The sequence below is a fragment of the Coregonus lavaretus genome (assembly GCF_964263955.1).
Source record: "Coregonus lavaretus genome assembly, contig: HAP1_SCAFFOLD_466, whole genome shotgun sequence".
NCBI lineage: Eukaryota > Metazoa > Chordata > Actinopteri > Salmoniformes > Salmonidae > Coregonus > Coregonus lavaretus.
In genome coordinates this window covers 324,080-347,575 of record NW_028157102.1, presented here as the reverse complement: position 1 = coordinate 347,575, position 23,496 = coordinate 324,080, and the positions used below count along the sequence as shown (strand labels likewise).

Here is a 23,496-nt window from a genome sequence, read left to right as displayed (position 1 = left end):
AAAGAGGAGAGGATCCTCTCTCTGTGTTATGGATGGGGGGGTTCTGATCCTCTCTCTGTGTTATGGATGGGGGATCCTCTCTCTGTGTTATGGATGGGGGGGTTCTGATCCTCTCTCTGTGTTATGGATGGGGGATCCTCTCTCTGTGTTATGGATGGGGGGGTTCTGATCCTCTCTCTGTGTTATGGATGGGGGGGTTCTGATCCTCTCTCTGTGTTATGGATGGGGGATCCTCTCTCTGTGTTATGGATGGGGGGGTTCTGATCCTCTCTCTGTGTTATGGATGGGGGATCCTCTCTCTGTGTTATGGATGGGGGGGTTCTGATCCTCTCTCTGTGTTATGGATGGGGGATCCTCTCTCTGTGTTATGGATGGGGGATCCTCTCTCTGTGTTATGGATGGGGGATCCTCTCTCTGTGTTATGGATGGGGGATCCTCTCTCTGTGTTATGGATGGGGGATCCTCTCTCTGTGTTATGGATGGGGGATCCTCTCTCTGTGTTATGGATGGGGGATCCTCTCTCTGTGTTATGGATGGGGGATCCTCTCTCTGTGTTATGGATGGGGGGGTTCTGATCCTCTCTCTGTGTTATGGATGGGGGATCCTCTCTCTGTGTTATGGATGGGGGATCCTCTCTCTGTGTTATGGATGGGGGATCCTCTCTCTGTGTTATGGATGGGGGATCCTCTCTCTGTGTTATGGATGGGGGATCCTCTCTCTGTGTTATGGATGGGGGATCCTCTCTCTGTGTTATGGATGGGGGATCCTCTCTCTGTGTTATGGATGGGGGATCCTCTCTCTATGGATGGGGGATCCTTTCTCTGTGTTATGGATGGGGGATCCTCTCTCTATGGATGGGGGATCCTCTCTCTGTGTTATGGATGGGGGATCCTCTCTCTGTGTTATGGATGGGGGATCCTCTCTCTATGGATGGGGGATCCTCTCTCTATGGATGGGGGATCCTCTCTCTATGGATGGGGGATCCTCTCTCTATGGATGGGGGATCTTCTCTCTATGGATGGGGGATCTTCTCTCTATGGATGGGGGATCTTCTCTCTATGGATGGGGGATCCTCTCTCTATGGATGGGGGATCCTCTCTCTATGGATGGGGGATCCTCTCTCTATGGATGGGGGATCCTCTCTCTATGGATGGGGGATCCTCTCTCTATGGATGGGGGATCTTCTCTCTATGGATGGGGGATCCTCTCTCTATGGATGGGGGATCCTCTCTCTATGGATGGGGGATCCTTTCTCTGTGTTATGGATGGGGGATCCTCTCTCTATGGATGGGGGATCCTCTCTCTGTGTTATGGATGGGGGATCCTCTCTCTGTGTTATGGATGGGGGATCCTCTCTCTATGGATGGGGGATCCTCTCTCTATGGATGGGGGATCCTCTCTCTATGGATGGGGGATCCTCTCTCTATGGATGGGGGATCTTCTCTCTATGGATGGGGGATCTTCTCTCTATGGATGGGGGATCTTCTCTCTATGGATGGGGGATCCTCTCTCTATGGATGGGGGATCCTCTCTCTATGGATGGGGGATCCTCTCTCTATGGATGGGGGATCCTCTCTCTATGGATGGGGGATCCTCTCTCTATGGATGGGGGATCTTCTCTCTATGGATGGGGGATCCTCTCTCTATGGATGGGGGATCCTCTCTCTATGGATGGGGGATCCTCTCTCTATGGATGGGGGATCCTCTCTCTATGGATGGGGGATCCTCTCTCTATGGATGGGGGATCTTCTCTCTATGGATGGGGGATCCTCTCTCTATGGATGGGGGATCCTCTCTCTATGGATGGGGGATCCATCATGTAAAAAGCTCATCAGTCATGGCAGTGTTATAGTCTGTTAAGAAACACTGTTTAGAAAGAAAGACAAGCTCCTTACTGAGACGAGGAGAGGAGAGACAGGAGAGGGGAGAGAGGAGAGTAGAGACAGGAGAGACAGGAGAGTAGAGACAGGAGAGAAGAGACAGGAGATACGAGACAGGAGAGACAGGAGTAGAGATACAGGAGAGGAGAGACAGGAGAGGAGAGACAGGAGAGGAGAGAGGAGAGACAGGATAGACAGGAGAGGAGAGACAGGAGAGACAGGAGAGACAGGAGAGGAGAGACAGGAGAGGGGAGAGAGTAGAGACAGGATAGACAGGAGAGAGGAGAATAGAGACAGGAGAGTAGAGACAGGATAGACAGGAGAGAGGAGAATAGAGACAGGAGAGTAGAGACAGGATAGACAGGAGAGAGGAGAATAGAGACAGGAGAGTAGAGACAGGATAGACAGGAGAGAGGAGAATAGAGACAGGAGAGTAGAGACAGGATAGATGGTAGAGTAGAGACAGGACAGACAGGAGAGTAGAGACAGGACAGACAGGAGAGTAGAGACAGGACACACAGGAGAGTAGAGACAGGACATACAGGAGAGTAGAGAGGAGAGACAGGAGAGTAGAGAGGAGAGACAGGAGAGTAGAGACAGGAGAGTAGAGACAGAAGAGTAGAGACAGAAGAGTAGAGAGGAGAGACAGGAGAGTAGAGACAGGAGAGACAGGAGAGTAGACACAGGAGAGACAGGAAAGTAGAGACAGGATAGATGGTAGAGTAGAGACAGGACAGACAGGAGAGTAGAGACAGGACACACAGGAGAGTAGAGACAGGACATACAGGAGAGTAGAGAGGAGAGACAGGATAGATGGTAGAGTAGAGACAGGACAGACAGGAGAGTAGAGACAGGACACACAGGAGAGTAGAGACAGGACATACAGGAGAGTAGAGAGGAAAGACAGGAGAGTAGAGAGGAGAGACAGGAGAGTAGAGACAGAAGAGTAGAGACAGAAGAGTAGAGAGGAGAGACGGGAGAGTAGAGACAGGAGAGACAGGAGAGTAGACACAGGAGAGACAGGAGAGTAGAGACAGGAGAGGAGAGACAGGAGAGACAGGAGAGTAGAGACAGGAGAGACAGGAGAGTAGACACAGAAGAGACAGGAGAGTAGAGACAGGAGAGACAGGAGAGTAGAGACAGGAGAGACAGGAGAGACAGGAGAGTAGAGACAGGGCAGACAGGAGAGAGGAGACAGGAGAGTAGAGACAGGAGAGACAGGAGAGTAGAGACAGGAGAGATAGGAGAGGGGAGACAGGAGAGGAGATACATGAGAGTAGAGAGGAGAGACAGGAGAGTAGAGACAGGATAGACAGGAGAGTAGAGACAGGAGAGACAGGAGAGACAGGAGAGACAGGAGAGTAGAGACAGGACAGACAGGAGAGACTGGAGAGTAGAGAGGAGAGACAGGAGAGTAGAGACAGGACAGCCAGGAGAGTAGAGAGTAGAGAGGAGAGACAGGAGAGTAGAGAGGAGAGACAGGAGAGGGGAGACAGGAGAGACAAGAGAGTAGAGAGGAGAGACAGGAGAGACAAGAGAGTAGAGAGGAGAGACAGGAGAGTAGAGAGGAGAGACAGGAGAGGGGAGACAGGAGAGTAGAGAGGAGAGACAGGAGAGTAGAGAGGAGAGACAGGAGAGGAGAGACAGGAGAGTAGAGAGGAGAGACAGGAGAGGAGAGACAGGAGAGACAGGAGAGAGGAGAGAGGAGAGTAGAGACAGGAGAGTAGAGACAGGAGAGACAGGAGAGGAGAGACAGGAGAGTAGAGACAGGAGAGACAGGAGAGAGGAGAGAGGAGAGTAGAGACAGGAGAGTAGAGACAGGAGAGTAGAGACAGGAGAGACAGGAGAGGGGAGAGAGAGAGTAGAGACAGGAGAGACGGTAGAGTAGAGACAGGAGAGACAGGAGAGATGGTAGAGTAGAGACAGGAGAGACGGTAGAGTAGAGACAGGAGAGACGGTAGAGTAGAGAGGAGAGACGGTAGAGACAGGAGAGGAGAGACAGGATAGATGGTAGAGTAGAGACAGGACAGACAGGAGAGTGTAGAGAGTAGAGACAGGACAGACAGGAGAGTAGAGACAGGAGAGACAGGAGAATAGAGACAGGAGAGACAGGAGAGTAGAGAGGAGAGACAGGAGAGTAGAGAGGAGAGACAGGAGAGGAGAGACAGGAGAGTAGAGACAGGAGAGACAGGAGAGGAGAGACAGGAGAGGAGAGACAGGAGAGACAGGAGAGGAGAGACAGGAGAGGAGAGACAGGACAGGCAGGAGAGTAGAGACAGGAGAGTAGAGAGGAGAGACAGGAGAGGAGAGACAGGACAGACATGAGAGTAGAGAGGAGAGACAGGAGAGTAGAGACAGGAGAGGAGAGACAAGACAGGCAGGAGAGTAGAGACAGGAGAGTAGAGAGGAGAGACAGGAGAGGAGAGACAGGAGAGGAGAGACAGGAGAAGAGAGACAGGATAGACAGGAGAGGAGAGACGGTAGAGTAGAGACAGGAGAGACGGTAGAGTAGAGAGGAGAGACAGGAGAGACGGTAGAGTAGAGAGTAGAGACAGGACAGACAGGATAGATGGTAGAGTAGAGACAGGACAGACAGGAGAGTAGAGAGTAGAGACAGGAGAGTAGAGACAGGAGAGACAGGAGAGTAGAGACAGGAGAGACAGGAGAGTAGAGAGGAGAGACAGGAGAGTAGAGAGGAGAGACAGGAGAGACAGGAGAGTAGAGAGGAGAGACAGGAGAGGAGAGAGGAGAGACAGGAGAGTAGAGACAGGAGAGTAGAGAGGAGAGACAGGAGAGACAGGAGAGTAGAGAGGAGAGACAGGAGAGACAGGAGAGTAGAGAGGAGAGACAGGAGAGGAGAGAGGAGAGACAGGAGAGGGGAGACAGGAGAGTAGAGAGGAGAGACAGGAGAGAAGAGACAGGAGAGACGGTAGAGTAGAGACAGGAGAGACGGTAGAGTAGAGACAGGAGAGACAGGAGAGGGGAGAGAGAGAGTAGAGACAGGAGAGACGGTAGAGTAGAGAGGAGAGACAGGAGAGACGGTAGAGTAGAGACAGGAGAGGAGAGACAGGATAGATGGTAGAATAGAGACAGGACAGACAGGAGAGTAGAGACAGGACAGACAGGAGAGTAGAGACAGGAGAGACAGGAGAGTAGAGACAGGAGAGACAGGAGAGTAGAGAGTAGAGACAGGAGAGTAGAGAGGAGAGACAGGAGAGTAGAGACAGGAGAGACAGGAGAGTAGAGACAGGACAGACAGGAGAGTAGACACAGGAGAGACAGGAGAGTAGAGAGGAGAGACAGGAGAGGAGAGACAGAAGAGTAGAGACAGGAGAGTAGAGACAGGAGAGACAGGAGAGTAGAGACAGGAGAGGAGAGGAGAGACAGGATAGACAGGAGAGACAGGAGAGTAGAGACAGGACAGACAGGAGAGTAGACACAGGAGAGACAGGAGAGTAGAGACAGGACAGACAGGAGAGTAGAGAGGAGAGACAGGAGAGGAGAGACATGATAGACAGGAGAGGAGAGACAGGAGAGGAGAGACAGGAGAGTAGAGAGGAGAGAGAGGAGAGACAGGAGAGGAGAGACAGGAGAGGAGAGACGGTAGAGTAGAGACAGGAGAGACGGTAGAGTAGAGAGTAGAGAGGAGAGACAGGAGAGACGGTAGAGTAGAGACAGGACAGACAGGAGAGTAGAGAGTAGAGACAGGACAGACAGGAGAGTAGAGACAGGAGAGTAGAGACAGGAGAGACAGGAGAGTAGAGAGGAGAGACAGGAGAGACAGGAGAGTAGAGAGGAGAGACAGGAGAGTAGAGACATGAGAGTAGAGACAGGAGAGACAGGAGAGTAGAGACAGGACAGACAGGAGAGTAGACACAGGAGAGACAGGAGAGTAGAGACAGGACAGACAGGAGAGTAGAGAGGAGAGACAGGAGAGTAGAGACAGGAGAGTAGAGACAGGACAGACAGGAGAGGAGAGACAGGAGAGTAGAGACAGGAGTGGAGAGACAGGGGAGACAGGAGAGTAGAAACAGGAGAGACAGGAGAGTAGAGACAGGGCAGACAGGAGAGTAGATACAGGAGAGACAGGAGAGGAGAGACAGGACAGACAGGAGAGTAGAGAGGAGAGACAGGAGAGAAGAGACAGGAGAGACGGTAGAGTAGAGAGGAGAGACAGGAGAGACGGTAGAGTAGAGACAGGAGAGGAGAGACAGGATAGATGGTAGAATAGAGACAGGACAGACAGGAGAGTAGAGAGTAGAGACAGGACAGACAGGAGAGTAGAGAGGAGAGACAGGAGAGTAGAGAGGAGAGACAGGAGAGGAGAGACAGGAGAGTAGAGACAGGACAGACAGGAGAGTAGACACAGGAGAGACAGGAGAGTAGAGACAGGACAGACAGGAGAGTAGAGAGGAGAGACAGGAGAGTAGAGACAGGACAGACAGGAGAGGAGAGACAGGAGAGTAGAGACAGGAGAGACAGGAGAGTAGAGACAGGAGAGACAGGAGAGGGGAGACAGGAGAGGAGAGACAGGAGAGTAGAGAGGAGAGACAGGAGAGTAGAGACAGGAGAGACAGGAAAGTAGAGACAGGAGAGACAGGAGAGTAGACACAGGAGAGTAGAGAAAGGAGAGGAGAGACAGGAGAGAAGAGACAGGAGAGACAGGAGAGTAGAGACAGGAGAGACAGGAGAGTAGAGACATGAGAGACAGGAGAGTAGAGACAGGAGAGTAGAGACAGGAGAGTAGAGACAGGATAGTATAGAGGAGAGACAGGAGAGACAGGAGAGTAGAGAGGAGAGACAGGAGAGGAGAGACAGGAGAGTAGAGACAGGAGAGACAGGAGAGAAGAGACAGGAGAGTAGAGAGGAGAGACAGGAGAGTAGAGACAGGAGAGGAGAGACAGGAGAGTAGAGACAGGATAGATGGTAGAGTAGAGACAGGAGAGGAGAGACAGGAGAGTAGAGAGGAGAGACAGGAGAGGAGAGACAGGAGAATAGAGACAGGAGAGACAGGAGGGTAGAGACAGGAGAGACAGGAGAGTAGAGACAGGAGAGACAGGAGAGTAGAGACAGGAGAGAAGAGACAGGAGAGTAGAGACAGGAGAGACAGGAGAGTAGACAGGAGAGGAGAGACAGGAGAGGAGAGACAGGAGAGACAGGAGAGTAGAGAGGAGAGACAGGAGAGAAGAGACAGGAGAGACAGGAGAGTAGAGACAGGAGAGACAGGAGAGTAGAGACAGGAGAGAAGAGACAGGAGAGAAGAGACAGGAGAGTAGAGAGGAGAGACAGGAGATACAGGAGAGAAGAGACAGGAGAGTAGAGACAGGAGAGACAGGAGAGTAGAGACAATAGAGTAGAGAGTAGAGACAGGAGAGGAGAGACAGGAGAGAAGAGACAGGAGAGAAGAGACAGGAGAGAAGAGACAGGAGAGGAGAGACAGGAGAGAAGAGACAGGAGAGAAGAGACAGGAGAGTAGAGAGTAGAGACAGGAGAGGAGAGACAGGAGAGAAGAGACAGGAGAGACAGGAGAGAAGAGACAGGAGAGAAGAGACAGGAGAGTAGAGACAGGAGAGACAGGATAGTAGAGACAGGAGAGTAGAGAGTAGAGACAGGAGAGGAGAGACAGGAGAGAAGAGACAGGAGAGAAGAGACAGGAGAGAAGAGACAGGAGAGTAGAGACAGGAGAGAAGAGACAGGAGAGAAGAGACAGGAGAGTAGAGACAGGAGAGTAGAGAGTAGAGACAGGAGAGGAGAGACAGGAGAGAAGAGACAGGAGAGACAGGAGAGTAGAGACAGGAGAGAAGAGACAGGAGAGAAGAGACAGGAGAGACAGGAGAGTAGAGACAGGAGAGTAGAGAGTAGAGACAGGAGAGTAGAGAGGAGAGACAGGAGTGCATAATGTTTTACTGTGTGATTCCCCATGTTATAATTGGGGTTTTACTGTGAAATGAATAATGTTTCACTGTGTGATTCCCCGTGTTATAATTGGGGTTTTACTGTGAAATTAATAATGTTTCACTGTGTGATTCCCCGTGTTATAATTGGGGTTTTACTGTGAATTGAATAATGGTTCACTGTGTGATTCCCTGTGTTATAATTGGGGTTTTACTGTGAATTGAATAATGTTTCACTGTGTGATTCCCCGTGGGTTTAGTTACCTATTTTTTCTCCCAGCAGGAATGGACTCCAATTCCCAGACCTCATCACAGGAACTGCTCATTCCTAATGACGTAAGTGTAGCAAGCAATACTTTGTCTGCTATGTAAGAAACACTGCCACATAACAGACCTGAACAATACTATTCAGTACAGTCAGACACCCACCCACTACTCATTCCAGCGCTGTTCTCTGATGCATTCCAACGTTGCCTCTAACTCGACGGGCAAAACTGGGAAAAGCGTGTTGAAATCACTTCGTAACGATGTCACCTCTCTCTCGTCATCTCTCTGTCTCTGTCTCTCTCTTGCTCTCCCTCCCTCCCTCCCTCCCTCCCTCCCTCCCTCCCTCCCTCCCTCCTTCTTTCCCATCTCTCCGTCCATATGTCTCAGCGGAGTTCTATGAGTTTGCACTAAATCTAGTCATGAAGCTTGACATATTGAAAGGCTCTGTGCTGTCAAAACAGAGCAGGAAATAAAGCAACCAGAGGGCTTTCAACTGAGCCCTCCTTCCACACAATACAGTACAACTCACCCCAGCCCAGGACAGTCCTCCCCAGCTCGGCCCACCCCAGCCCAGGACAGCCCTCCCCAGCTCGGCCCACCCCAGCCCAGGACAGCCCTCCCCAGCTCGGCCCACCCCAGCCCAGGACAGCCCTCCCCTGCTCAGCCCACTCAAGCCCAGCCTTCACTACCCAATTCCCTCCCCAGCCCCTCCCAGGCCCTTTCCCAGGTCCTTTTCTAGCCCCTCCCCAGCCCCTCCCCAGCCCTTGCCCCAGCCCCTCCCCCAGTCCTTCCCCCAGGTCCTCCCCCAGCCCCTCCCCTCCCCAGCCCCTCCCCAGCCCAACTCAGCATGGCCCAGCATAGACACTGTAGACTCTAGAGGTGGGTGGAAGTAGTAGGACTTAGTGCGGGGGACACATACTTTAGACTTGAGCCAGAGCAGGGGCTTCCCAACCAAATTCCACCAGCCACTAATATTGCCACCCAACACTCCTGGAGAAGTGCCCTGATATGCTGGCCTTTGTTGTATCTGTCCCTGGATGTCAGAAGAGACGGACTGCATGGTTCTGAAGTTCACCCTAGTCATCTATCCTAGATCTCTGCCAGGACAGGAAGGATGAGAATAAACATCAGGACAGGAAGGATAAACGTCAGGACAGGAAGGATAAACGTCAGGACAGGAAGGATAAACATCAGGACAGGAAGGATAAACATCAGGACATGAAGGATAAACATCAGGACAGGAAGGATAAACATCAGGACAGGAAGGATAAACGTCAGGACAGGAAGGATAAACATCAGGACAGGAAGGATAAATGTCAGGACAGGAAGGATGATGATAAACATCAGGACAGGAAGGATAAACATCAGGACAGGAAGGATAAACATCAGGACAGGAAGGATAAACATCAGGACAGGAAGGATAAACATCAGGACAGGAAGGATAAACATCAGGACAGGAAGGATGAGGATAAACGTCAGGACAGGAAGGATAAACATCAGGACAGGAAGGATAAGGATAAACATCAGGACAGGAAGGATAAACATCAGGACAGGAAGGATGAGGATAAACATCCGGACAGGAAGGATAAACTTCAGGACAGGAAGGATAAACATCAGGACAGGAAGGATAAACATCAGGACAGGAAGGATAAAAATCAGGACAGGAAGGATAAACGTCAGGACAGGAAGGATAAACGTCAGGACAGGAAGGATAAGCGTCAGGACAGGAAGGATAAACATCAGGACAGGAAGGATAAACGTCAGGACAGGAAGGATAAACGTCAGGACAGGAAGGATAAGGGTCAGGACAGGAAGGATAAACATCAGGACAGGAAGGATAAACATCAGGACTGGAAGGATAAACGTCAGGACAGGAAGGATAAACATCAGGGCAGGAAGGATGAGGATAAACGTCAGGACAGGAAGGATAAACATCAGGACAGGAAGGATAAACATCAGGACAGGAAGGATAAACATCAGGACAGGAAGGATGAGGATAAACATCAGGACAGGAAGGATAAACATCAGGACAGGAAGGATGAGGATAAACGTCAGGACAGGAAGGATAAACATCAGGACAGGAAGGATAAACATCAGGACAGGAAGGATAAACATCAGGACTGGAAGGATAAACGTCAGGACAGGAAGGATAAACATCAGGGCAGGAAGGATGAGGATAAACGTCAGGACAGGAAGGATAAACATCAGGACAGGAAGGATAAACATCAGGACAGGAAGGATGAGGATAAACGTCAGGACAGGAAGGATAAACATCAGGACAGGAAGGATAAACGTCAGGACAGGAAGGATAAACATCAGGACAGGAAGGATAAACATCAGGACTGGAAGGATAAACGTCAGGACAGGAAGGATAAACATCAGGACAGGAAGGATAAACATCAGGACTGGAAGGATAAACGTCAGGACAGGAAGGATAAACATCAGGGCAGGAAGGATGAGGATAAACGTCAGGACAGGAAGGATAAACATCAGGACAGGAAGGATAAACATCAGGACAGGAAGGATAAACATCAGGACAGGAAGGATGAACATCAGGACAGGAAGGATAAACGTCAGGACAGGAAGGATAAACATCAGGACAGGAAGGATAAACATCAGGACAGGAAGGATGAGGATAAACGTCAGGACAGGAAGGATAAACATCAGGACAGGAAGGATAAACGTCAGGACAGGAAGGATAAACATCAGGACAGGAAGGATGAGGATAAACGTCAGGACAGGAAGGATAAACATCAGGACAGGAAGGATAAACATCAGGACAGGAAGGATAAACGTCAGGACAGGAAGGATGAACATCAGGACAGGAAGGATAAACACCAGGACAGGAAGGATGAGGATAAACGTCAGGACAGGAAGGATAAACATCAGGACAGGAAGGATAAACGTCAGGACAGGAAGGATGAACATCAGGACAGGAAGGATAAAACATCAGGACAGGAAGGATAAACGTCAGGACAGGAAGGATGAACATCAGGACAGGAAGGATAAACATCAGGACAGGAAGGATAAACATCAGGACAGGAAGGATAAACGTCAGGACAGGAAGGATAAACATCAGGACAGGAAGGATAAACGTCAGGACAGGAAGGATAAACATCAGGACAGGAAGGATAAACATCAGGACAGGAAGGATGAGGATAAACGTCAGGACAGGAAGGATAAACATCAGGACAGGAAGGATGAGGATAAACATCAGGACAGGAAGGATAAACGTCAGGACAGGAAGGATAAACATCAGGACAGGAAGGATAAACGTCAGGACAGGAAGGATGAACATCAGGACAGGAAGGATAAACATCAGGACAGGAAGGATAAACGTCAGGACAGGAAGGATAAACATCAGGACAGGAAGGATGAGGATAAACGTCAGGACAGGAAGGATAAACATCAGGACAGGAAGGATAAACATCAGGACAGGAAGGATGAGGATAAACGTCAGGACAGGAAGGATAAACATCAGGACAGGAAGGATAAACATCAGGACAGGAAGGATAAACGTCAGGACAGGAAGGATGAACATCAGGACAGGAAGGATAAACATCAGGACAGGAAGGATGAGGATAAACGTCAGGACAGGAAGGATAAACATCAGGACAGGAAGGATAAACGTCAGGACAGGAAGGATGAACATCAGGACAGGAAGGATAAACATCAGGACAGGAAGGATAAACGTCAGGACAGGAAGGATGAACATCAGGACAGGAAGGATAAACATCAGGACAGGAAGGATAAACATCAGGACAGGAAGGATAAACGTCAGGACAGGAAGGATAAACATCAGGACAGGAAGGATAAACGTCAGGACAGGAAGGATAAACATCAGGACAGGAAGGATAAACATCAGGACAGGAAGGATGAGGATAAACGTCAGGACAGGAAGGATAAACGTCAGGACATGAAGGATAAACATCAGGACAGGAAGGATGAGGATAAACATCAGGACAGGAAGGATAAACGTCAGGACAGGAAGGATAAACGTCAGGACAGGAAGGATGAACATCAGGACAGGAAGGATAAACATCAGGACAGGAAGGATGACAATAAACGTCAGGACAGGAAGGATAAATGTCAGGACAGGAAGGATAAACATCAGGACAGGAAGGATGACAATAAACGTCCAGGACAGGAAGGATAAATGTCAGGACAGGAAGGATAAACATCAGGACAGGAAGGATGAGGATAAACATCAGGACAGGAAGGATAAACATCAGGACAGGAAGGATAAACATCAGGACAGGAAGGATAAACATCAGGACAGGAAGGATGAGGATAAACATCAGGACAGGAAGGATAAACGTCAGGACAGGAAGGATAACATCAGGACAGGAAGGATAAACGTCAGGACAGGAAGGATAAACATCAGGACAGGAAGGATAAACGTCAGGACAGGAAGGATGAGGATAAACGTCTATCTAAAATTAAGGGAAAGGTGTGGATTTTTAGATCTGGTTTCAATTCATTGTAATTGAGACTCTGAATCTTTATATAGACAAGGAGACAGCGTTACTTTTGTCCCACATTGTTATTATATAGTCTGTCTGAAAACGTTACTAGCTATCAAATCCTTGCTTTCGGCCGTCCTTGTTTCCTCAATTCCTCTCAAAGCTCATTGTAGGCGGAAGTCAGAGGAAGGGACCTTGGATCCTCTCCTACAATGCGCTTTGAGAGAAACTGAAAGAACAGCAACAGAAGAAGCAAAGATTCGAGGGATGGTAACATTCTCAGACAGCCATTGTTTGGCATTCTGTCATTGTGTTTCTGTGGTCTTCCATTAGAGGGCCTTCGCATTAAAGATTCAATGTTCTAACATGCGTCAACCTTGATGGATAAAGTTGTTAATCGTGTTAGATAAGGTTGCAACCACATTTTTCTCCACATACCCCCTTTCTATCAGAAGGAGAACAATATGAATAGGAATAATATGAGAGAGAGAGAGAGAGAGAGAGAGAGAGAGAGAGAGAGAGAGAGGAGAGAGAGAGAGAGAGAGAGAGAGAGAGAGAGAGAGAGAGAGAGAGAGAGAGAGAGCAAGCGAGAGAGAGAGAGAGAGAGAGAGAGAGAGAGAGAGAGAGAGAGAGAGGCACAGTGAGATACTAAGGCACTCGCTGCTGTGAACTTCCTGAAGGCCTGGAGGGGCTTTATCTGTGAATGTCCAGGGGTGGGGGCTGTGATGTCCTCCAGCTCCACATAACAAGCCCTTTCACATTACAACTGCAGCAGGGAATCCACCCAGAATCCACTTCTTTAACATCAGACTGAGATCAACCGAGTCCTGTACTGTGCAGTGATATGGGGGCAGTTTGAGAGCTAACAGTCAGACAGACAGAGTGGTTTGGACCTGGTACCTGTCTGTGGGCACTTAGCTTAGTCCCCCAATCAGCAGGCCATTAATAAACCACAGTGGGGGAAGGAGAGGGGGGGAGAGAGGAGGGAGGCAGTGGGAGAGAAGGAGGGTGGGAGAAGGACGGAGTGGTGATAGATCATACACTGGGTGAGCGGGTGACTCGTGAGGAAAGGAATGCCTGTTTGTGCTGTGGTGAGAGAGAGAGAGAGAGAGAGAGAGAGAGAGAGAGAGAGAGAGAGAGAGAGAGAGAGAGAGGATATGAGGGTCTGTCCGTCAGACGGCATGCCAAGCTGCCGACACGTCCATGTTGGTGTCACTTCATCCCTGTCCAGGCCTCAGACATGACTTGGAGTTATTGTGTCCCAAATGACACCCTATTAACTATATAGTGCACTACTTTTGACCAGAGCACTATGGGTCCTGATCAAAAGTAGTGCACTGAATAGGGTGTCATTTGGGACACAGTGAGACATAGGGCTCTCTCTCGATCAGGGGCCTAACTCCTGACATCAAGGCCCTTAGCCCTGACACTGTACGGGCTTCCTCTCAGTCCTGGGTTCAAATACTGTTTGAAATCATTTTTGTAATTTCAAATACTGAAATATCTGGGATTTACTGGCACAATGAGAACAATAGAATAGTTGCATAAGTGCAAACCTCTCACGCACCTGGCAGCTGGCTCTCCAGTTAGACCAGATCACTCCAGTTAGACCAGATCACTCCAGTTAGACCAGATCACTCCAGTTAGACCAGATCACTCCAGTTAGACCAGATCACTCCAGTTAGACCAGATCACTCCAGTTAGACTAGATCACTCCAGTTAGACCAGATCACTCCAGTTACACTAGATCACTCCAGTTACACTAGATCACTCCAGTTAGACCAGATCACTCCAGTTAGACCAGATCACTCCAGTTAGACCAGATCACTCCAGTTAGACCAGATCACTCCAGTTAGACCAGATCACTCCAGTTAGACTAGATCACTCCAGTTAGACCAGATCACTCCAGTTACACTAGATCACTCCAGTTACACTAGATCACTCCAGTTAGACCAGATCACTCCAGTTAGACCAGATCACTCCAGTTAGACCAGATCACTCCAGTTAGACCAGATCACTCCAGTTAGACCAGATCACTCCAGTTACACTAGATCACTCCAGTTAGACCAGATCACTCCAGTTAGACCAGATCACTCCAGTTAGACCAGATCACTCCAGTTAGACCAGATCACTCCAGTTAGACCAGATCACTCCAGTTACACTAGATCACTCCAGTTAGACCAGATCACTCCAGTTAGACCAGATCACTCCAGTTAGACCAGATCACTCCAGTTAGACCAGATCACTCCAGTTAGACCAGATCACTCCAGTTACACTAGATCACTCCAGTTAGACCAGATCACTCCAGTTAGACCAGATCACTCCAGTTACACTAGATCACTCCAGTTAGACCAGATCACTCCAGTTAGACTAGATCACTCCAGTTAGACCAGATCACTCCAGTTAGACCAGATCACTCCAGTTACACTAGATCACTCCAGTTAGACTAGATCACTCCAGTTACACTAGATCACTCCAGTTAGACTAGATCACTCCAGTTAGACCAGATCACTCCAGTTACACTAGATCAAACACTAAAACTATTTGAAATATTTCGAATAGTACTTGAACCCAGGTCTGTCCCTGATCTCTGACACTGGGCTTGACTGTCTTTGACGGATCCCTGATCCCTTACCCATGCCCTCTGCTGTCACTGAGAATAACCAGACCAGAGAACACACACACACACACACACACACACACACACACACACACACACACACACACACACACACACACCAGAGAAACACACAGACAGGACACAGTAGAAACATACTACCACACTAGACCCACAGTAGACGATCCCAGAGCAGAGACAGGAGGATGAGTCAGGCTGCAGCGCCTGTTGTAGTTTACATTGAGAGCTCTGATATATTGTTCCAAACAAGACTAACGATTAATACCCATTGATGGGTGGATGACCCTGTTGGCTTTGGTCTGAAAATGCTAGTTTCAATTCCCGCTGCGGCCACAGTTTATTTGGTACACCAATCTAGTACCGGGCCGGACCCCCCTTTGCCTCCAGAACAGCCTGCATTCTTTGGGGCATGGAAACATTACTCAATTGGTATCAAGGGACCTAATTCCCCACACCATTACACCACCGCCACCAGCCTGTACCGTTGACACCAGGCAGGATGGGGGCCATGGACTCATACTGCTTATGCCTGACTCTGGCATCAGCATGATGCAACAGGAACTGGGATTCGTCAGACCAGGCGATGTTTTTCCACTCCTCAATTGTCTAGTGTTGGTGATGGCGTGCCCACTGGAGAGATTCTTCTTGTTTTTAGCTGATAGGAGTGGAACCCGGTGTGGTCGTCTGCTGCAATAGCCCATCCGTGACAAGGACCGACGAGTTGTGTGTTCCTAGATGCCGTTCTGCACACCACTGTTGTACTGCGCCGTTATTTGTCTGTTTGTGGGCCGCCTGTTAGCTTGCGTGATTCTTGCCATTCTCCTTCCACCTCTCTAATCAGCAGAGATACTGGATCCGACGCTCCAGGCACCGACGATAGTACCATATCACTTAGGTTACTCTTTTTCCCCATTCTAACGTTCAAATGAACAGTAACTGAATGCCTCGATGCCTGTCTGCCTCCTTTATATAACAAGCCACGGCCACGTGACTCACTGTCTGTAGGAGCGATCCATTTTCGTGAACGGGATGGTATACCTAATAAACTGGCCACTTAGTGTATACTTACAACAAGGAACTCACTGTACTGTAAGTCGCTTTTGATAAACTGTCTGCTAAAAAGCCATTTGATTTTAAGGTAGCTAAGCCACTACTAGTCACATACTATCCCTCATTTTACATTTCTGCTGGTTGTTTCCTATTGCATTTCTATTACCCACTAAACAGAATCACTAGTCTGACCCACTAAACAGAATCACTAGTCTGACCCACTAAACAGAATCACTAGTCTGACCCACTAAACAGAAACACTAGTCTGACCCACTAAACAGAATCACTAGTCTGACCCACTAAACAGAATCACTAGTCTGACCCACTAAACAGAATCACTAGTCTGACCCACTAAACAGAATCACTAGTATGACTCACTAAACAGAATCACTAGTCTGACCCACTAAACAGAATCACTAGTCTGACCCACTAAACAGAATCACTAGTCTGACCCACTAAACAGAATCACTAGTCTGACCCACTAAACAGAATCACTAGTCTGACTCGTGTCCAGGAAGCAAATACTCTTGTGAAGTTACCTTGGTAAGAAATCAGTAGTCACTTAGCTTCAAAGGGTATAGGCGAGGGATATATGGGCTATGATGTATATATATATATATATATATGATATATAGGCAGTGAGAGTAACTGGATGCAGTGTACAGATTGACTACCGGTAGGGTTTACAAGGTATGGGAATTGACCCCTGATTTTGAAGGTTATTAGCTTTTCCCTGGTAGATCTGTTATGCACTGAGACACAAACTGTGGAATGTTTGTTTTTAAACCATGCTCAAGACAATGTTTCCATGGTACACAAACCTTTACATTTATTTTTCATGTACAGTGCCTTCAGAAAGTATTCAGACCCCTTGACTTTTTCCGTATTTTGTTACGTTACAGCCTTATTCTAAAATGGAATAAATGTTTTTTTTCCGGCAATCTACACACAATACCCCATAATGACAAAGCGAAAATAGTTTTTTAGAAAATGTCGCGCATTTATTACAAATAAAAAACAGAAATACCTTATTTACATAAGTCTTCAGATCCTTTGCTATGAGACTCGAAATTGAGCTCAGGTGCATCCTATTTCCATTGATCATCCTTGAGATGTTTTTACAACTTGATTGGAGTCCACCTGTGGTAAATTAAATTGATTGGACATGATTTGGAAAGGCACACACCTGTCTATATAAGGTCCCACAGTTGACAGTGCATGTCAGAGCAAAAACCAAGCCATGAGGTCGAAGGAATTGTCCGTAGAACTCCGAGACAGGATTGTGTCGAGGCACAGATCTGGGGAAGGGTACCAAAAACGTTATGTAGCTTTGAAGGTCCCCAGGAACACAGTGGCATCCATCATTCTTAAATGGAAGAAGGTCGGAGCCACCAAGACTCTTCCTAGAGCTGGCCACCCGGCCAAACTGAACAATCGGGAGAGAAGGGCCTTGGTCAGGGAGGTGACCAAAAACCCGATGGTCACTCTGACAGAGCTCCAGAGTTCCTCTGTGGAGATGGGAGAACCTTCCAGAGCGACAACCATCTCTGCAGCACTCCAACAATCAGGCCTTTATGGTAGAGTGGCCAGGCGGAAGCCACTCCTCAGTAAAAGGCACATGACAGGCCGCTTGGAGATTGCCAAAAGGCACCTAAAGACTCTCAGACCATGAGAAACCAGATTCTCTGGTCTGATGAAACCAAGATTGAACTCTTTGGCCTGAATGCCAAGCGTCACATCTGGAGGAAACCTGGCACCATCCCTACGGTGAAGCATGGTGGTGGCAGCATCATGCTGTGGGGATGTTTTTCAGCACCAGGGACTGGGAAGCTAGTCAGGATCGAGGGAAAGCTGAATGGAGCAAAGTACAGAGAGATCCTTGATGAAAACCTGCTCCAGAGCGCTCAGGACCTCAGACTGGGGTGAAGGTTCCCCTTCCAACAGGACAACGACCCTAAGCACACAGCCAAGACAACGCAGGAGTGGCTTCGGGACAAGTCTCTGAATGTCCTCGAGGGGCCCAACCAGAGCCCGGACATGAACCCGATCGAACATTTCTGGAAAGACCTGAAAATAGCTGTGCAGCAACGCTCCCCATCCAACCTGACAGAGCTTGAGAGGATCTGCAGAGAAGAATGGGAGAAACTCCCCAAATACAGGTGTGTCAAGCTCGTAGCGTCATACCCAAGAAGACTCGAGGCTGTAAATGCTGCCAAAGGTGCTTCAACAAAGTACTGAGTGAAGGTTCTGAATACTTAATATAAATGTGATATTTCCGTTTTTTATGTTAAAAAAATATTCTACAATTTCTAAAAACCTGTTTTTGCTTTGTCATTGGGGGGTATTGTGTGTAGATTGATGAGATAAAGTATTTTATCAATTTTAGAATAAGGCTGTAACGTAACAAAATGTGGGAAAAGTCAAGGGGTCTGAATACTTTCCGAATGCACTGTATCCTTTATTCTGGGAAGTCCCATTAAGATTGATATCTGTTTTTCAAGTTGGCCCTGGACATTTAGTTTTATCAACACCAACTCCCTTTGGGGTTTTAGTAATAAAGATGTGATCTGTCAAGTGTCCCACATTCTCACATCCTCTCTCCTCTCTCTCCTTCAGCTCATCGGCTCCATCATCGGGCATCAGGGCACCCAGATCAACACCCACATTCTCACATCCCCTCTCTCCTCTCTCTCCTTCAGCTCATCGGCTCCATCATCGGGCGTCAGGGCACCAAGATCAATGAGATCCGCCAGGCGTCAGGGGCTCAGATAAAGATTGGTAGCCAGCTGGACAGCACCAGTGATAGACATGTCACCATCACAGGGACCACCATCTCTATCAACCTGGCCCAATACCTCATCACCTCCTGGTAAGAGAAAGCTCTGGCACCACCGAGTACAGCACACAAGGAGTAGAGAGGGAGAGGGGAGGGGAGGGAGGAGAGGGAGGGGAGGAGAGAGGGGAGGGGATGAGAGTGAGGGGAGGAGAGGGGAGGAAGGGAGGGGAGGGGAGGGGAGGGGAGGGGAGGAGAGAGGGGAGGGGATGAGAGTGAGGGGAGGAGAGGGGAGGAAGGGAGGGGAGGGGAGGGGAGGGGAGGGGAGGGAGGAGAGGGAGGGGAGGGGAGGGGAGGGGAGGGGAGGGAGGAGAGGGAGGGGAGGAGAGAGGGGAGGGGATGAGAGTGAGGGGAGGAGAGGGGAGGAAGGGAGGGGAGGGGAGGGGAGGGGAGGGGAGGGAGGGTAGGGGAGGAGAGAGGGGAGGAGAGGGAAGGTAGGGGAGGAGAGGGAAGGGAGGGAGGGGAGGGGAGGGAGGGTAGGGGAGGAGAGAGGGGAGGAGAGGGAAGGTAGGGGAGGAGAGAGGGGAGGAGAGAGAAGTGAGGAGGGAGAGCGACAGACACGTCACCATCACAGGAAATACCCATCTCCATTAACCTGACCCAACATCACCTCCTGTTAAGAGAAAGCAACCTGACCCAACACCACCTCCTGTTAAGAGAAAGCACCACCCAGCAGATCAACAATGTAAACAATAAGACACTAGATGTGTACAGTACCTTGTAGAGCCAGCACCCAGACCACTTCCTGGCTGTGCTTGAATTGGGCGGGTACACACCGGTACAGAGTGCTGTATGAGTCCAACACCTTATTGAATTGGCTCTAAAATATGACTTCCAGTACTGTCAAATTAAAATGAGTACTGGCACCTTTTTCATTCCACTGGTCAGGTCACATGATCAGGAAAGAACCCTGGCCCTAGATACTCATGTCTCAAGACTCAATTCTACTGCTTCAAGAGATAATCTTTACACATTTATCTTCACAGATTACACATTTGGACAAAGGAGTTGTTGTACTGATGTTGCCAATTCATGTCTAAATTCACCAATTACTACTGAGTATTGGGGAGATAGACCCATACTATTAGAAAACTACACTAGCAACACATTTGCATTAGGATGCTAAAACTGTCAAGTATGACAACGATGCATTAACACACTGATTAAAATAAACCTTCTATCTTGTGATGATTATTAATGTTGTGTGACTGCTCTCTGAGGTCCTCTCGCCTCCGATCAGCAGAGCGACTAGAGCGTTCACAGTTCACTCACTGTCTCTGTTCCAAGCATTGCATCAGACAGTTGAAAGTGCCACATTTTGAACATTACCCCGTAACTTCGAAGTACAAACATGTAGGGCCAGAAGGTCATACCGTAACATACCATCATTCTTCTAACCTAAAAAGCATATTATGGCCATGCTGAATTACACGTTGTACATGTTCTATTAGTAATTACACTATATGACAAATTACACTATATGACAAATTACACTATATTAGAAATTACACTATATTAGTAGTTACACATTGTATTCACACAAACAAAACATTCACAATATGCAATATATATATTTATTTACATATTGACAAATGCATTATATATATTTGAATCTTACAATAATAAGGAAAATCCTAATGAACTTTGAATGTATTTGTTTCCCGTACCGAAACCCCACCCCCAAGCCACCACCCCGACTTATAGCACCCACTCCCCACATGACATCCCTAAAGACCCTCCCTCCAGTAATCTGTTGCAACCTCCAGCGAAAAACACACATTTTATCTCCTTTTATTTCATTTCTTTAATTTTTCTCAATTTCTTTCTTTAACATGTATTTTATTTATTTAACCTTCTAACCCGTTTCCATCCGGTACTCCCTCCTCCCCTCCCTCCTCCCCTCCCTCCTCTCTCCTCCCTCCTTTCCTCTTCCCTTGTCCTCCCCTCCCTCCTCTCTCCTTTCCTCTTCCCTTGTCCTCCCCTCCCTCCTCCCTCCTTTCCTCTTCCCTTGTCCTCCCCTCCCTCCTCTCTCCTTTCCTCTTCCCTTGTCCTCCCCTCCCTCCTCCCTCCTTTCCTCTTCCCTTGTCCTCCCCCTCCCTCCTCCCTCCTTTCCTCTTCCCTTGTCCTCCCCTCCCTCCTCCCTCCTTTCCTCTTCCCTTGTCCTCCCCTCCCTCCTCCCTCCTTTCCTCTTCCCTTGTCCCCCCCTCCACCCTCCCTCCTCCTCCTCCTCCTCCTCCTCCTCCTCCTCCTCCTCCTCCTCCTCCTATCCCCCCTGTGCAGTTTAGAGACCGCCAAATCCACCGCCCAGTCTTCCTCCATGTCGACCTCTGCTGACCTCACCATGGCCTACACCCAACCGTCCTCCCCCTCCCCCGCCTCCTCCTCCTCAGCCGCTGCCACCCTGGCTGCAATGGGCTGCCCCGGCATGTCCCACCACAACCCCCACGCTGCAGTCCCCATGATGGGCAACCCCTATGGGGCCCTCTCCCTCTCCAGCCTCCTCGGAATGCAATCCATGAAATCCCTCCAATCCATGCCCTACCTGGCTTTATCCAACCCTGCCGCCAACGCAGCAGCCGCTCAGGCTCAGGCTCAGGCTCAGGCTCAGGCTCAGATCTACACGGCGAAGATCTCTTCCGTCAACGGGATCGGGAAGAAACCAGAGAGACAGAAGTTTGCGCCGTACTGATGACGACCGTCTCCATCCCTCCATCTATCCCTCCGTCCCTCTCTCCTCCGTCCCCCGAGACAAAGGGGGGGCGGGGGGGGGGGGGGTAAGAATGGAGGGAAGAAAAATAGCCGTTTTTTTTTCTTCTCCTCCACTCTCGTTCTTCTTGCCTGGTGATGCAGCTGTGTAGGACATTTAACAGACTATCGATTTGATTTTGTTTTGTAGCTTTTTTGTCCCTCATATTACTGAAACACTAGGAGGAACTTTGGATTGGCTCGTATAGACGGCTATATTTATGTTGTCAGGCCAAGGAAACCTATCAAGCCATAGGCTGTGTATACCCAAATGGCACCCTATTCCCTTTATAGTGCACTACTTTTGTCCAGAGCTCATAGGGCTCTAGGGACCATAGAGCTCTGGTCAAAAGTAGTGCACTATATAGGGAATAGGGTGCCATTTGGAACGCACACATAGACTATTCCTAACTTCCATTTTTATCTTCCTCTAACTTTCCCTTCCTTTCGTTCTACTGTACTGCTGTTATTGATAATTGACTTATTGATTTATTATTGATAATAATGAAATATTCCCACTAAGAGTTTATAAATTCAAACACTGGTGACTGATACTCGACTGTACGTGCGTATCAGCTTTTATACAGTACATGATGTCTGTTTAGGTTTCTTCCTTTCTTTCCTGTTTAGGTTTCTTCCTGTATACAACTCCTCGATTTTTGAAGAACGGTGTAAAAAAAAGAAAAACGTTTTTAAAAAATGAAGGAAAAAAAATCTAACCTCTCTTTTTGCGTCACGTTTTGATGTGGGTTTTTGGTAATATTTTTATTTGAAATGTGTTTAATTTATTTTATTTATTATGCAGAGTATTACTTTTACGATAAAATGTTAGATTTTTGGGAAATGGCACCAGGTACTACTACTAAGACTACTAGTAATTTTCTTCCATCCTGTCCTGAGTTTTGACTCAAGTATTTCCTCATGTCTCACCACAGAAGTGGTATCTTCTACTAAAGCAAGGTTTTTTTTAACAACATTGTGTTTTTGTTGGATAGAGAAATAGTGTTTCCACAACTGATATGTCAATATAATTAAACATTTAACACGCTAAAATCTGCATATTTCCAACTTTCTTCATGGGGTTTAAACAGCAAAACCCCTCTTAGGACACTTCTGAGGAATGAGAGATGCTTTTCTCACCCCAGCTGTCAAACTAAGATGCCATGCATGGTAGCTACTCTTGGAGAGACTAATGCTGCACGTTAGCTCGGACACACACACACACACACACACACACACACACACACACACACACACACACACACACACACACACACACACACGTTAAAACACACTAAGCTGTGTCTCTACAGACTCTATAGGACTACATAACTACAGACTCTATAGGACTACATAACTACAGACTCTATAGGACTACATAACTACAGACTCTATAGGACTACAGACTCTATAGGACTACATAACTACAGACTCTATAGAACTACATAACTACAGACTCTATAGAACTACATAACTACAGACTCTATAGGACTACATAACTACAGACTCTATATGACTACATAACTACAGACTCTATAGGACTACATAACCACAGACTCTATAGGACTACAGACTCTATAGGACTACATAACTACAGACTCTATAGGACTACAGACTCTATAGGACTACATAACTACAGACTCTATAGGACTACATAACTACAGACTCTATAGGACTACATAACTACAGACTCTATAGGACTACATAACCACAGACTCTATAGGAC

The 23,496-nt window shown here is 48.2% G+C and overlaps 1 protein-coding gene across 1 annotated transcript in view; it reads left to right on the top strand.

The window, feature by feature from the left end:
* Positions 1 to 21,714, top strand: part of LOC311125806 (poly(rC)-binding protein 4-like) — a gene marked incomplete at both ends in the record, with an annotated part of 53,091 nt that extends 31,377 nt beyond the window's left edge. The window contains 3 exons of the mRNA XM_084199838.1: positions 8,055 to 8,110; positions 18,892 to 19,061; positions 21,306 to 21,714. Coding sequence (XP_084055964.1) covers positions 8,055 to 8,110; positions 18,892 to 19,061; positions 21,306 to 21,714 — 635 coding nt within the window. The remainder of the gene's footprint in view (positions 1 to 8,054; positions 8,111 to 18,891; positions 19,062 to 21,305) is intronic.
* Between the last annotated feature and the right edge of the window lie 1,782 nt (positions 21,715 to 23,496).